Source organism: Thamnophis elegans, chromosome Z (assembly GCF_009769535.1).
Source record: "Thamnophis elegans isolate rThaEle1 chromosome Z, rThaEle1.pri, whole genome shotgun sequence".
Classification (NCBI taxonomy): Eukaryota; Metazoa; Chordata; class Lepidosauria; order Squamata; family Colubridae; genus Thamnophis; species Thamnophis elegans.
Window position 1 is genome coordinate 83,686,664 of NC_045558.1, and position 13,615 is coordinate 83,700,278.

Here is a 13,615-nt window from a genome sequence, read left to right on the forward strand (position 1 = left end):
CCTTCTACCACTGCACCATAGAGTGTGTTTTAACTTACTGCACTTGTGTATGGTTTGCTAATTGCATAGTGGCACATAGGACAGCGCATCAGAGGGTTAACATCATTGCCCAGAGGATCATTGATTGCCCTCTCCCCTCATTGGAAGAGCTTTATAGCTCCTGCTGCCTTAAGAGAGTTCAAAACATTCCTAAAGACCCATCTCATCCTGGGCACTCTGTTTTTGAACTATTACCATCTGGCAAGGACAAATAGGCTGAAAAACAGCTTCTATCCTAGAGCAGTACCTATACTGAATTATACTATATAGTGTAATATTAATGCAGTATCAGAGGTTTTCAATTCAATTGTATAGAATGTGCAGGAAGTATGTTTTTGTTTTATTTTTACAGTTTTCCTATGTATGATGTACACTGAAGATGGCATTTAATTTTGTTGTACAAGGTGCAATGACAATAAAATAAACTGAAACTGAAATTTCTTGTATGAAGCAGTATATAAGTCTAAGTACTTTTGCTACGGGCCAGGATTTGATGGAAGTTATCAATTATCTGGTGCCTAAGACTTAAAGGCATATCTTCAATCATCTATATTATCATTATTGTTTTAAGTCACTTGCAAATAATGATAATATTGAGAGGAAAGACTGGCACTTTCCATCAGAAGTCAAATATTATTATGCAGAGTAAGTTAACATATAACAAGAAAGATACTTTTGAGCAAACATATGTAAAGATATTCTACTTTATAGCTAAAGGTGCATTATTCTCAGTGCTAACATATTCATTCAAGCATTATCAATTGGGAATTCAATAGGGTAATACCTTCCTTGGCCAAATACCAGAATGAATGAAAATATACATGTTCAGGAATCACTTTGTTTTTATCTGCTATCCATTTAAAGTGGTGTTTTCAAATGTTTGTGAGTCCTTTTAAATTTTCAACATTTTTACCCAAATGTGATCTGATATATGCTTATGGAGATTCTTAGTCATCCATAGTTGTCTCAAAGATGCTTTTTCAAAAGGCAACTATTTTTTTTGAAGATGACCTTTCACTTCTCATCCAAGCTTCATCAGGTGTAACTGGATGATGGGGGATGGAAGGATAGGTTCTGACAATTATGATTGGGTGGGGAGGGGGGATGGAAGGATTGTATTTCTTTATAGTTATCTGGTATTAGCACTCTTTCTGAGAGCCATTGAGTGCAGCTTCCTACAAGCAAAGGCAATGAAAAAGCTGGCAGAAAGTCAGAAGTCACTTCTGCTCCCACTGCTTTTTAGCCAGCTCTTGGCAATTCTATTTATCTGTTTAAATAAATAAATCTTGGATTATTATTTCAGTTTGCCACTACTATAACCAAATATAATGATTTTTCTATTTATATACTCTTTTAGATAATCATGGAACATCCAGGATTGAGGTAAAAATCTTCAACATTTTAGTTTTAGCATAGTTGTTTTGTAATTAATCATCTTGGAAATACTTGACAAATGCTTCATGTTGGCATTTCACAAGTTGGCATTTCAAATCCAATCTAGTACAGTATATGAAATAAAGTATTATATCTGCATATAACCAGGCACAATTTCTTTTTCATCCTGGAGAATAATGAAAAATCCTATAATTATTATTTATATTTAGAGGCTGCCCAAATCCAAAATGATTCTGGGTGATTTATACTTAAAAAAGAAAAAAAATCCTATGTAATTAGATAAAGCACACCATTATACCATTTCAACTACATTTAGAAAATTATTGCTAAATTTCAAGTATTATTATGCTATTAGTCTTATAATAGGCCATGAATATTATTTAATGTATAGATATGAATCTTACCTGGAATAGACTGTCATTGTTCTGTCTATACTTACTGGTCTGCTACTAGTGAATATGAATATCACTGACTGATATTTATGAGTTGGCCTAACATCCATATAATAGGACTTTAAATACCATCTCATACCATAATTCCCTGGTATGTAAATAAGAGAATGCAAGGTACAAATTTCAGGGAAGATCATTTCAATCTCTGAAGAACTGCTTGCCCAACATGTGACTGTGTATATGTACATGGAGAGAGGGAGAGAGAGAATGAATTACCTGTTTTCTCTGAACTCTTCTTCCTTTTCTCTCATTGCTGTTTGAGGCTCTTCAACATCATAAGAGAAGAGGTGAAAGGGGCTATATGGTACATAAGGTAATTTTTCAACATTTGGAGATGTCTTTGGAGTAACACATGATGAATTTGGGGAAGTAACTTTGACAGATGAGGAGGATGATGAATGATGAGGAAAAGGATGCAAAGCAACTGAATCAAGTGATGATGAGCTATTGGAAATATTTGTTCTACAGTTCCTGGAAAGCCTTTCATCCTGAGAAATAACACTTGAGATGACTGAAGTATCAAAATTCTGTGGAGCATGTTTAACCTTCTGTATTTCTGAGAACCCACTGGATTGAAAAGACAGATAAGGAAAAGTAGAAAAAGAAGAGAAAATGGTGTTATGCAAGTATCTAAAAAAAGATTATGCTGAAAGCAAAGAGTAATAACTATAGTAGAAATTTAGTTATACACTTACTTATCTGTCAGGAAGACAGAAAGAACTCGTTAGAATTGGCGTTATATTTTTTTAGACCATGTTATGGACACTCTCATAAAATGTCTATGTATTACAGATTTCCAGTTCAAAAAATGTATCTTGTGATATGTACCTGTAGTCCAGAGGTGCAAAACTATTGCTCCTTTATGAGCTGTGGACTTCAACTCCCAGGATTCCTGAGACAACATGGCTGGCTCAGGAATTCTGGAAGTTGAAGTCCACAATCATAAAAGTGCCATTGTTTCACAATCCTGCTGGACACAAATCATGAAGTACTTTCCAGAAATGAAACTGGTACAGTTTTTGGAAGGTTTCTTCTGGAACACGGATATCAAACTCGCGTCACATTGCCATCATGTGATGTTTCACAGGTTTCCTTAATGGAGCTGGGGTGGGCATGGCCTGTGTATGACGCATCTGGCCCATGGGCTTCCAGTTTGACACCTCTGTTTCAGATCATAGAATATAGGGCTGAAAGCAACCTCAGAGATTTTCTAATCCAATCCCCTGCTTAAGGCAGGGAATCTTATACAATCATAGTCAAATGGTTGTCCAGTCTATTTTTGAAAACCTGCAGTGATAGAGCATCCACAATTCTGGGAACAAAGTTATTCCATTGATTAATTATTTGGCCAGAAAATTTCTCCTTACTTCTAGGTTAGATCTCTTTTTAAAAAGATCTCAATTCCTGGTAATCTCTGGAAAAATCTATATAGTTTTCTCGGTAACATTTTCTTGACTGGTTTGCCACTGCCCTCTTCCAAAAGCTGAGACAGACTTACTTGGCAAAAGTCATCCAGCAAGGAAGGACCAGAACTCAGTCTCTTGTTTTAGCCTGGTGTCTTAACCATCACACACAATGACTTTAAGTTATCTACTATTTCCAAAATGGTTTGTAAATCCCACAAGTAACCATTAGATGGTAGCTATCTTTTATTTTAATCTTTATAAAGATTGTTTTGTTAAATATCAGTTTCCCATATCAATTTTGTTTAAAAAGGCATTTTATAAAGTTCAGGTAGAAAGTACCACAGGAACTAGTGTTTATTGAAACTGATATCTATTCATGCCCTTGAAGAAAACTTCCCTAAATAAGTCCACTGTGGTATTTATCTATAAGTTTGTCTTTCCCACCTAAAATAATTGAGAATTCCAGAAAATAACACCTAACATTTAGATGGTGTCAGCTGACATGCAGTATTTGGGAGAAATATATTTAGTAGTATTAAAAACAGTAAGTACTACTCCAGAACTTTTTTTAAAAAAAAACCTGGTGAAAATCATTTTTATGAAAATATGGCAGAAGATAAATAATATTATGCTGCTCCCCCTCTGCTATCAGAGAAAAAGGTCCACCAAAGAGGCAAAGTTGGGAGTTTTGCAGCACTACAGTTGCTCTGGTAAAGGAGCTCTATTAGAAATGAGGAATTAAGAGAAAACAAACCAAATAGCAAATGAAAAAGGGAAGAGGGAAACATCCTGGCTCTGGTAAGCCTCTATCCTAATTATACTGAGGAATTTATGAAATTTAACTTTCTTCCATTGTTTTTGTTTTGTTAAAAAGAATACACAATTAAGAAATAGGTCATTCCAATTTAATTATGGTAAAGTAAAAACACTGAAACCAATGGAAGAAATCATCTTACATGGGTCCAGCAATAGCAATATATACAGTTATTAGCCCTTTCTAAGTGGTTTATAGAGTCAGCATATTGCCCCCAACAATTTGGGACCTCATTTTACCAATCTTGGAAGGATGGAAGGCTCATCCTCTCAACCTTGAGCCTGGTGGGATCTGAATTGCCAAACTGCAGTCAGCCGGCAGTCAGCAGAGACAGCCTGCAGTACTGCACTCTAACCACTGCGCCATAATGCTCATACTTTGAACTTTACTTTATGGTATACCTTAACCATAATTAAATCTGGTTACAAATGAGACATGTGGGTTTAATTTTAGTAAAATGCACATTTTAACAATATAGTATAATATTTCAAAGGTTTATTGTTAGTTGTTTCAAGAAATGTTGAACATGTTACTGAGGCCATGATCCTAGTACCTGGCATTGACCTGCCCAGTAGCCTTTTCCTCCCTCTCATCCTCTGTATCAGACTCTATGACTGGCTGTTCTTCCTCCTCGTCATAAGCCTTCTCTCTAGGACAAAACAAGGCATGCAAGTTGGACAGCAACACGAGACACATAAGAGATCTAATGAGGTATTATCAGTGAAACAAAATAAAACTAGAAATGAAAGGGGGGGAGGAGGATAGAAATAAACATGGATTATATCTGCTAATAAAATGAGATGCAAAGGAGATTGGCATGAAGCAGATTTGGGGCCTCAAACATTCACTTCTCAATCAGTTTCTGGGGATCTTTGTTGCTATACAGAAACATTGAATAGCAAGAAAAGATGACCTGTGTATATAAAATGCCATCCAGGGATGGAGATACAAAGGAGATAATGAATTATCTGTCAAGTGAATTGTGTTCAGGCAATTTTAGCAAACAAGCTACCACTGAGTTTTGAGAATTGAAGATAATTTCAATTTAAAGTGGCCATGCTTTATTATTGTCAGTCACATATCTTATTTCATGATAGTGTACTTCAGTTGTTATTTCTTTCATTTGCTCATTGTTCACTCTACTCTTGTTTTGTTCTACATTCTTCCTATGGATCCTCTTTTCCAACACTTTTTCAAACATGTCTTTAAAATAATCTTTCCTATTACATTGATCCTTTATATCATATATTTTGTTCATTTTGTAATTTTCTATTTTGTGTAGGTAGTTTGGTGTCTTCTTATTATATCTATACATAGTATAATCCCCCTTCCTAACTCAGTTGTTGGCTCTGTTATTAACATAAGTACAGTTTTAAATACTTTGTTTTATTATGTCATCTCTCTAAGTGAGATAATCCATGCTATACAACAGTATCATCAATTAACTTACTTTCATATTAAGTTCTTTTCTGTATTAGGATGTGTGGTAAGACACATATTATTCACTCCTTTTTAGTGTATCATACTTTTATTGCAGCAATGTGCTTACATTTGGAGAACTCTTGCTAAATTTCAGTTCTTAAGTTATCACTCTTATAGAAGTTTATGGGTTTAATTCTCTATAAGTTTACATAGAAATTAATCCTACAGTATGCTTGATTTGATTTTACTCCCTCTACTCCTAATGAATATGTGTTGATCCATCTTGATTAATTTATGTGCATTGACTATCTTGTTAATGCCAAAATCTGTGGTAGATGACAGCTGATAGCAGTCTACACATACAGTTACAAACAAACATGGATGCACATGTATACACATAGTCATCATCATCTCCTTCAGCTGATAATGATGCTTCATGCAGAATAATGGCAACTTGGGGGCTCTCATCACCACTCATGATTAAACAGGAATATAACCTGCCTTTTTATTACTCAACTTTTATATTAATTATATTATAGAGATACTTGTCAAATGAAAATTCCATTCTTCAAGCCTACTCCACAAACTGATTTCCATTATTTTATTTGCTGATTCTATCATTTTATCTATGATTCAAATGACAGGTTGCGGCAAAGCCTACAAAGTCTATTATCATATTGCTATAATGAGAAATTAGACATTTCATGATTCACAATAAAAGACACTTGTATATACCAAATGTCATATTAATTATCCCATTAGTCATAAATGCAGTAACAACCAACTCAATCTTGTTTAGGCCTTCAAATATTTAGGTCTCCATGACTTTGCAACACAAATGTTCACTTGCATTTCCCACTCATTACTCAGTGCATTTCTTATCTAGAACATGGCTAATCTTTGTAGAAGTCTGTAATAGATTCTACTTCTTGAAATATTGACTAAACAGATATTTGGCTGCTAGTATTGGCCCAGCTAATCCCGTAAAATAAAATTACCTTGTCTTGAAATAAAATAGTTTCGATCTGGCTCATTCTGATCTCTCAACCTAAACTATATTAATGCCAGGCCCAAAAAAAGCAATTGTTGAGATTAAACAAATTTACAAAATGACAGATGTGAAATATTGTATTATCTTTTGAGAAACATTGGCTGATGCCCTCTTCTGGTTACCTCAATATAACAGCACCAAAGAGGATGTGGTGAACTTCATTATTCCCTCCAATCAAATAGCAGCAGTAGCAATGACCAGAACATAAAACTAAATTCAATTTAACTGATGATCTAAGCCGGGCAATGAAAATGGTCCTGTCTGAAAACCAATGATTCATAGGTGATAAAGAGGATGTCTCCTTACATGACGGCCTTGCTTGAGTCAGAAGCAAACTCTGTTCTCCGATTTTACAAAGGAGCCATGACTCAAAAACCACAGTACACTTTAGGAAAACCCTGCATCTTGATAGATGCCAGGTTTGGTGACCAAACATGAAGAAGACATGGAGGAATATGTGGCTAGTTGCCTCATGTCCCTTGGCTAAAGGACATGCTGGAAAATCCCCAGGACTTCTGCAACCAATCACTAACCCCATAACTCCTTGGAAGGAGAGCTCCATGGGCTATCATTGAACTATCTGAGAGCTCCTAAAATACTATGATATGGGACACCACCAACTTATTTTCCAAATTAGTACACTTTATGGCATGCCCAAAGAGCTCTTCTGTACAAGCTCTTAAAAAGCTCTTTGATCAACACATCTACCACCTACATGGGGCTCCTAAAATAATTAATTCCTATCAAGGGGTGGAATTCATGTCCCAGTTCTGGTAACAGTTCCTACAGCTACTAGGAACCACCCAAGTTTCAGTTTCAGTTGTTTCAGTTGAGTTTATTTATAGGCCGCCCTTTTCCCTGAGGGGACTCAGGGCGGCTAACAACTTGTATGGGAGGGGAGGACATACAATAACATAAAAACACAATATATAATTAAAACCAAGCAACATTCATACAACATTCGGGTGGGGGCGGACTATGGTCTTACCCCCAGGCCTGACGGGATAGCCAGATCTTGAGGGCTGTGCGGAAGGTCTGAAGGGTGGTGAGGGTACGAATCTCCACGGGGAGATCGTTCCAGAGGGTCGGAGCTGCTACTGAAAAGGCTCTCCTCCGCGTAGTTGCCAGCCGGCACTGGCTGGCAGATGGCACTCGGAGGAGGCCCAATCTGTGAGATCTTATGGGTCGAGAGGAGGTGATTGGCAGGAGGCGGTCTCCCAAGTACGCAGATCCACTACCATGAAGGGCTTTGTAGGTAGTAAGAAGCACCTTGAAGCGCACACGGAGATCAACAGGTAGCCAGTGCAGCTCGCGGAGGATAGGTGTTATGTGGGCGAACCGAGGTGCACCCACAATCACTCGCGCGGCCGCATTCTGGACTAGCTGAAGCCGCCGGATGCTCTTCAAGGGCAGCCCCATGTAGAGCACATTGCAGTATTCCAGTCTAGAGGTCACGAGGGCGCGAGTGACTGTTGTGAGAGCCTCCCGGTTCAGGTAGGGTCGCAACTGGCGCACCAGGCGAACCTGGGCAAATGCCCCCCTGGTCACAGCCGACAGATGGTAATCAAAGGTCAGCTGCGGATCCAGGAGGACTCCCAAGTTGCGAACCCTGTCTGAGGGGTGTAAAATTTGGCCCCCCAGCCTGAGCGATGGAACACCAACCAAATTTTTGGGAGGGAAACACAACAAGGACTTAGCTCCTTGCACCACACTCACACTAATGGTGCCTGTGAGTGTACTAATGGGGTCTTGGAGCAATAGCTCAGATGTTACATCAGATATCAATAGGATGATTGGACTGACTTTCTACCCTTTGTAAAAATAGCCTACAATAATTCAATACATAATAGCACTGGTTTCATTCTGTTCTGTGTCATCATTGCCTGGGATTTTGTTGCTGTGCCAGAGTTCTCACAACAATCACTCCAATGTTTGTCTATGGCTTAGTGGATAAAACAATTACAAATTATATGGCCTGTTGCGCGCAAAACATTAGATGATGCCAGGGACACAAAAAAAGTTATGCTGACAAAAAGAGATCTCCAAAGCAATATAACGTCAGACAAGAGGTGTACCTTTCCATCATGTACCTGCAAGTCAGACAACCATTGAAAAAGACTGGTGGTGAAAATTCATAGGTCCTTTCTCCATGAGTGTTATTAACCTAGTGACTATTGAAGTAAAATTGCCCCCAAACCTGAAGAGAATCCATACCATTGTAGTTCTTGAAATCTGTAAGGACTTCATTTTTGTAACGACCAACAGAAAACCACATTGAAGTTGAGCAACATTTTGAAGTCAAGGAAATCCTAGACTCCCACCTCCAGAAAAGCAAATTCCAATATCTAATTCTAAGGAAACACTTACCCCCTTCTGAGACTGAATGGGTGGCTGCGCCACATGTATAAATACAACTCTTATTGCATAAATTTCATACCTTGTACTCTCACAAGCCACAATGAATGTGATACATTAATAAACTCGCTCTTATTTTCTTTTCCAAGTTTAACCTTTTTTTCCAAGGCAGGCAGAATGTTAGAACTGCCACCTCATGCTTATGCTCTGCTATTGCTTGTGCCAGTTTGCTATGAACTTTGGGGAGACTAGATGGGAAGGGGGAGGATTCAGGGGTAACAAGTTCACTGTATCTGTAGGAGATGCAACTTCAAGTTCAAATGGCTGAGAACAACTGCATCTACATATGAAGCTACTGTTAAAAAATCTTTTCAAATGTGATTGGACAATGGGACTCAGCATGGGGATACACCTAAGGGGGGGGGAAGTTACTCTTGGGAATTTTGGCACATGCTTTTCAGGTCTGATTTTCCTCTACTGTATTTCACTTGATCTATAGTAAACTATACCTTTCTCAACAAATGGAGTAAAGGATTGTTCTTGCTTAACTATTCAAATTGAGGCAGGTCTGACATTGATAGATTGGTTAGTTATGTTTGTTATATCGAATTAAAGAGGTTCATCTGAAATTCTTAAAAGGACAAAATATGTATGCCTCCATCTATTTCATAAACCAACATAAATACCACATGACTTACATGAGTGCCAATCAAATTTCGGCTTACTGGTCATACATGATATATACAAATACAAAATATAGAATATAAAATAACAGAGTTGGAAGTGATCTTGGAAGTCTTCTAGTTCAATCTACTGCTTTACCATTTCAGATAAATGATTGTTCAGTCTCTTTTTGTAAGCCTCCAGTAATGCTTACATCAGAAGGCAAGCTGTTCCATTGGTTGATTGTTCTCATCATTAGGAAATTTCTCCTTAGTTCTATTGCTTCTCTCCTTGATTGGTTTCTATTCATTGTTTCTCATCTTGCCTTTTGGTGCTTCGGAAAATAGTTTGACCCTCTCGTCTTTGTAGGAGCCCCTCAAATATTGGAACACTGCTATCATGTTTCCCTCTTTTAATTAAATTAGATATACCTAATTCCTGTAACTGTTCTTTGTATGTTTTAGCTTCCAGCCCCTAATCATTCTTGTTGCTCTTCTCTGCACTCTTTCCATTGTACAATGTTTTATGCTCATTCTCACAAGAATAGAATATAATTCTTTATTGTCCAAATGTGACTGGACACACAAAGAATTTGTTTTTGGTACATAAGTTCACAGTTTAAATAAAAATAACAAGAAATATATATCATAAATCATAATTACAATCATTAATCATAAGTTACAATCAAGAATTGATAAACTATAAGAAACCAATAGGAGAAGATAGTAGGAAAGATGAGAAAAAATGTGAAATGAGACAGTGCTGTGGGAATTAAGCATTCAGCAGAGTGTCTAGTTGTTGTGACATCAATCTATAGAGAGGTTAAAACAGTTTATGTCCAGAATGTGAGAGGTCTATATTTTCTCAGCCCACTTTCTGGTTTGTGCAGTATACAGATCCTCAATGGAAAACCAGCTGATTGTGGTTGTTTTTTCTGCAGCCCTGAAGTCTGTACTTGTATTGTTTTGTTTGCTATGTAAAAAAAATATTGATACACAAATGATATTCAATAATTCCTTTGTAGAACTGTATCAGCAGATCCTTGGGCAATATGAGCTTACTAAATTGACACAGGAAGAACATTCTTTGTTGTGCCTTTTTAATGATGGTTCTAATGTTAGGTGTCCATTTCAAGTCCTTCGACATAACAGAATCTAGATAGTTAAAGGCTCTAGTATTGATACTATGTTGCCTAATATTGTAAGAGATGATAGAATAGATTATTTGCAAATGTACAATAATTTACAGTTTTACAAATGTGCCAGCTTGTTCTACCTCTTGTCTATATGCAGACTCATCATTGTTTAGAATGAGACCAATGACTATTGTACCATCTACAAACTTCAGAACTTTTAACAGAGATATCCTTTGAGATGAACTCATTGGTATACAAAGAGAAGAGTAATGGAGACAGCACACAGCCCAGGGGGGTTCCTGTGCTAATTGAATGGTATTCTATGTGATTTCTCCTAGCTTCACCTGCTGCTTCCTATTAATTAGAAACTTTATAATCCATCTACAAGTGTGATCAGGACAGCTAGGTGAGTCAGTTTAAAGAGGAGGATTTTAGGAATGATGGAGTTGAATTCCAAGCTGAAATCTACAAAAGGGACCCTTATAAAGTTCCTTGTGGATTGAAGATGTTGTAAGATGTAATGCAGTGTCTTATTGACAGCATCATCTGCTGATCTATTTGTATGGTAAGCAAATTATAAGAGGTCTAGCAGCAGACCTGTGAGGATTTTCAGGTGGACCAACATTAACCTTTCGAAGGTTTTCCTAACTACAGATGTCAGAGCCACTGGTCTATAGTGATTCAACTCTTTGATGGAGAGTTTCTTGGGCACTGGAATGATAGTAGAGTGTCTGAAGCAAGAAGGGATATAACACATCTCCAGTGATTTATTAAAGATGCGGGTGATGATGTGGTCAGTTGATTAGCACAGACTTTCAAGTAAAAGGGAGTTACCCTGTCTGGCCCTGGTGCTTTTTCACCTTTTTGTCTGTGAAATAGACCTCACACATATTTTTCTTTAATCACCAAAGGTGAGGATCCCAGACGTATGTAGGAGACTTAACTGCTGTTCTTGTATCTGAGATGGAGATGGCAGCAATAGTTGACATGATTTACTCCCAAACCTACTGTAGAACACATTCAGATCATCTGCCAGTTGCTGATACTTTTCTTCAAAGGGTGCAGATCTGCTGTAGCCAGTGATAATTTTCAGGCTTTTCCACACATTTGCTGGTTCATTTATGGAGAGCTGAATCCTCAGCTTTTCAGAGTAGGTCCTTTTTCCTGCCCTCATCTTCCCTGTTAATACATTCTTGGTCTCATTGTCCTTTCCAGTAGGCTTCCTCTTTGGCAAGACGTAGATGTTTCAGCTTAGATGTGAACCAAGTTTTATTATTACAATGACATAATTAATTTTTAAGACAAGAAGACTGTCCAGCAGAAATGCTAGAGAATAATGGTTTATAGTATATAATATGTATATTTTAGGTAGGAAATTTTGTATCATGATGAATATGCTAACATATCATATGCATGTGTATGTACTGTGTATATAATGTAAACATATGTGTGAATACATATAACACACACACACAAACACACATACATAGTAATGTATGTATATGTACATAAGGTGCCAGTCAAATGCTAAGCTTGTCAGCTGGAGAGCTGATTGCCTAGGTCCAAGAACCAAGCTCCATGCAACAGGATAAGTTCCTGTTACTTGCTCCAGCTCCTGCCCACCTAGCAGTTTGAAAACATGCAAATGTGTATAGCTTGGTACCCCTTAGGTGGAAAGTAACAGTGCTCTGTGTGCCTTTGGCATACCCCTATGCTGGCTACTTGACCACAGAAATTGTCTTCAGACAATGCTAACTCCCTCAGTCAAGAAACAGAGATGAGCACCATGCCCTAGAATTGGAAACAAATGATAGAGAAACCTTTACTTTTACATTTTACATACAGCATGTTTAAGTATATAAAATATATTTATATTATATTATAGATACACACACACACACACACACACACACACACACACGCATATGCACACATACACAAACCAGTGGGCCAGATCAAGAAAAATGTGTAAGAGACAACATTGCTACCAGTTGGATTTGAAACTGGCTGTGACCAATAGCAATAGCAGTAGACTTATATACTGCTTCATAGGGCTTTCAGCCCTCTCTAAGCGGTTTACAGAGAGTCAGCATATTGCCCCCAACAATCTGGGTCCTCATTTTACCCACCTCGGAAGGATGGAAGGCTGAGTCAACCCTGAGCCGGTGAGATTTGAACCGCTGAACTGCTGATCTAGCAGTAGCCTGCAGTGCTGCATTTAACCACTGCGCCACCTTGGCTCTTGACCAACAGCACTCAACATATAGTCCTCAGTAGAACTAAATCTATATTCAGGGAAGCATGCTGTGGGATACGAAAAAGTTCTGTCTTAGGCCTAGTATTCCTCAGCATCATCATAAATGATTTAGATGAAAGGCTATAAGGGAAATCATCAAATTTGAAGAGAAAAACAAACTGAGGTGAGCAGCCAATACTTTAGAAGATAGACTTCTTAATGCACTTGAATATTTGCCCCCTATCCAACAAGATGCAATTTAATGAGCAAAGAAAGATTTACCTTTAGGTAAACTAAATGTGTAAGTATAGGTGGTACCTGGTTCAATAACTAACTGTGAAAGAAACCTGGAAGTCCTAGTGGACAATCATTTAAGTATAAGCCAACAGTGTGCCCCAGCTGCCAGAAAGCCCAATACAGTTCTAGGCACCATCAACAGAGGGATATCAAGATCATGTGAAGTGTTAGCACTATGTTATACTGCCTTGATAAGACCACACTTGAAATATTGCTTACAGTTTTGATCACCACTATACAAAATGATGCTGAGATCCTAGAAAGTGTGCAGAAGAGAGCAATGAAAATGATTAGGAACAGAAGGCTAAAACAATAGGAATGGTTGCAGGAACTGGATATGTCTAGTCTAA

The 13,615-nt window shown here is 37.6% G+C and overlaps 1 protein-coding gene across 1 annotated transcript in view; it reads right to left on the bottom strand.

Moving 5' to 3' along the window:
- FHOD3 (formin homology 2 domain containing 3) overlaps window positions 1-13,615 on the bottom strand; it is a 285,174-nt gene that overhangs the window by 114,266 nt on the left and 157,293 nt on the right. The window contains exons 11-12 of the mRNA XM_032237770.1: window positions 4,660-4,755; window positions 2,103-2,453 (exon numbers count right to left, since the gene is read on the bottom strand). Coding sequence (XP_032093661.1) covers window positions 2,103-2,453; window positions 4,660-4,755 — 447 coding nt within the window. The remainder of the gene's footprint in view (window positions 1-2,102; window positions 2,454-4,659; window positions 4,756-13,615) is intronic.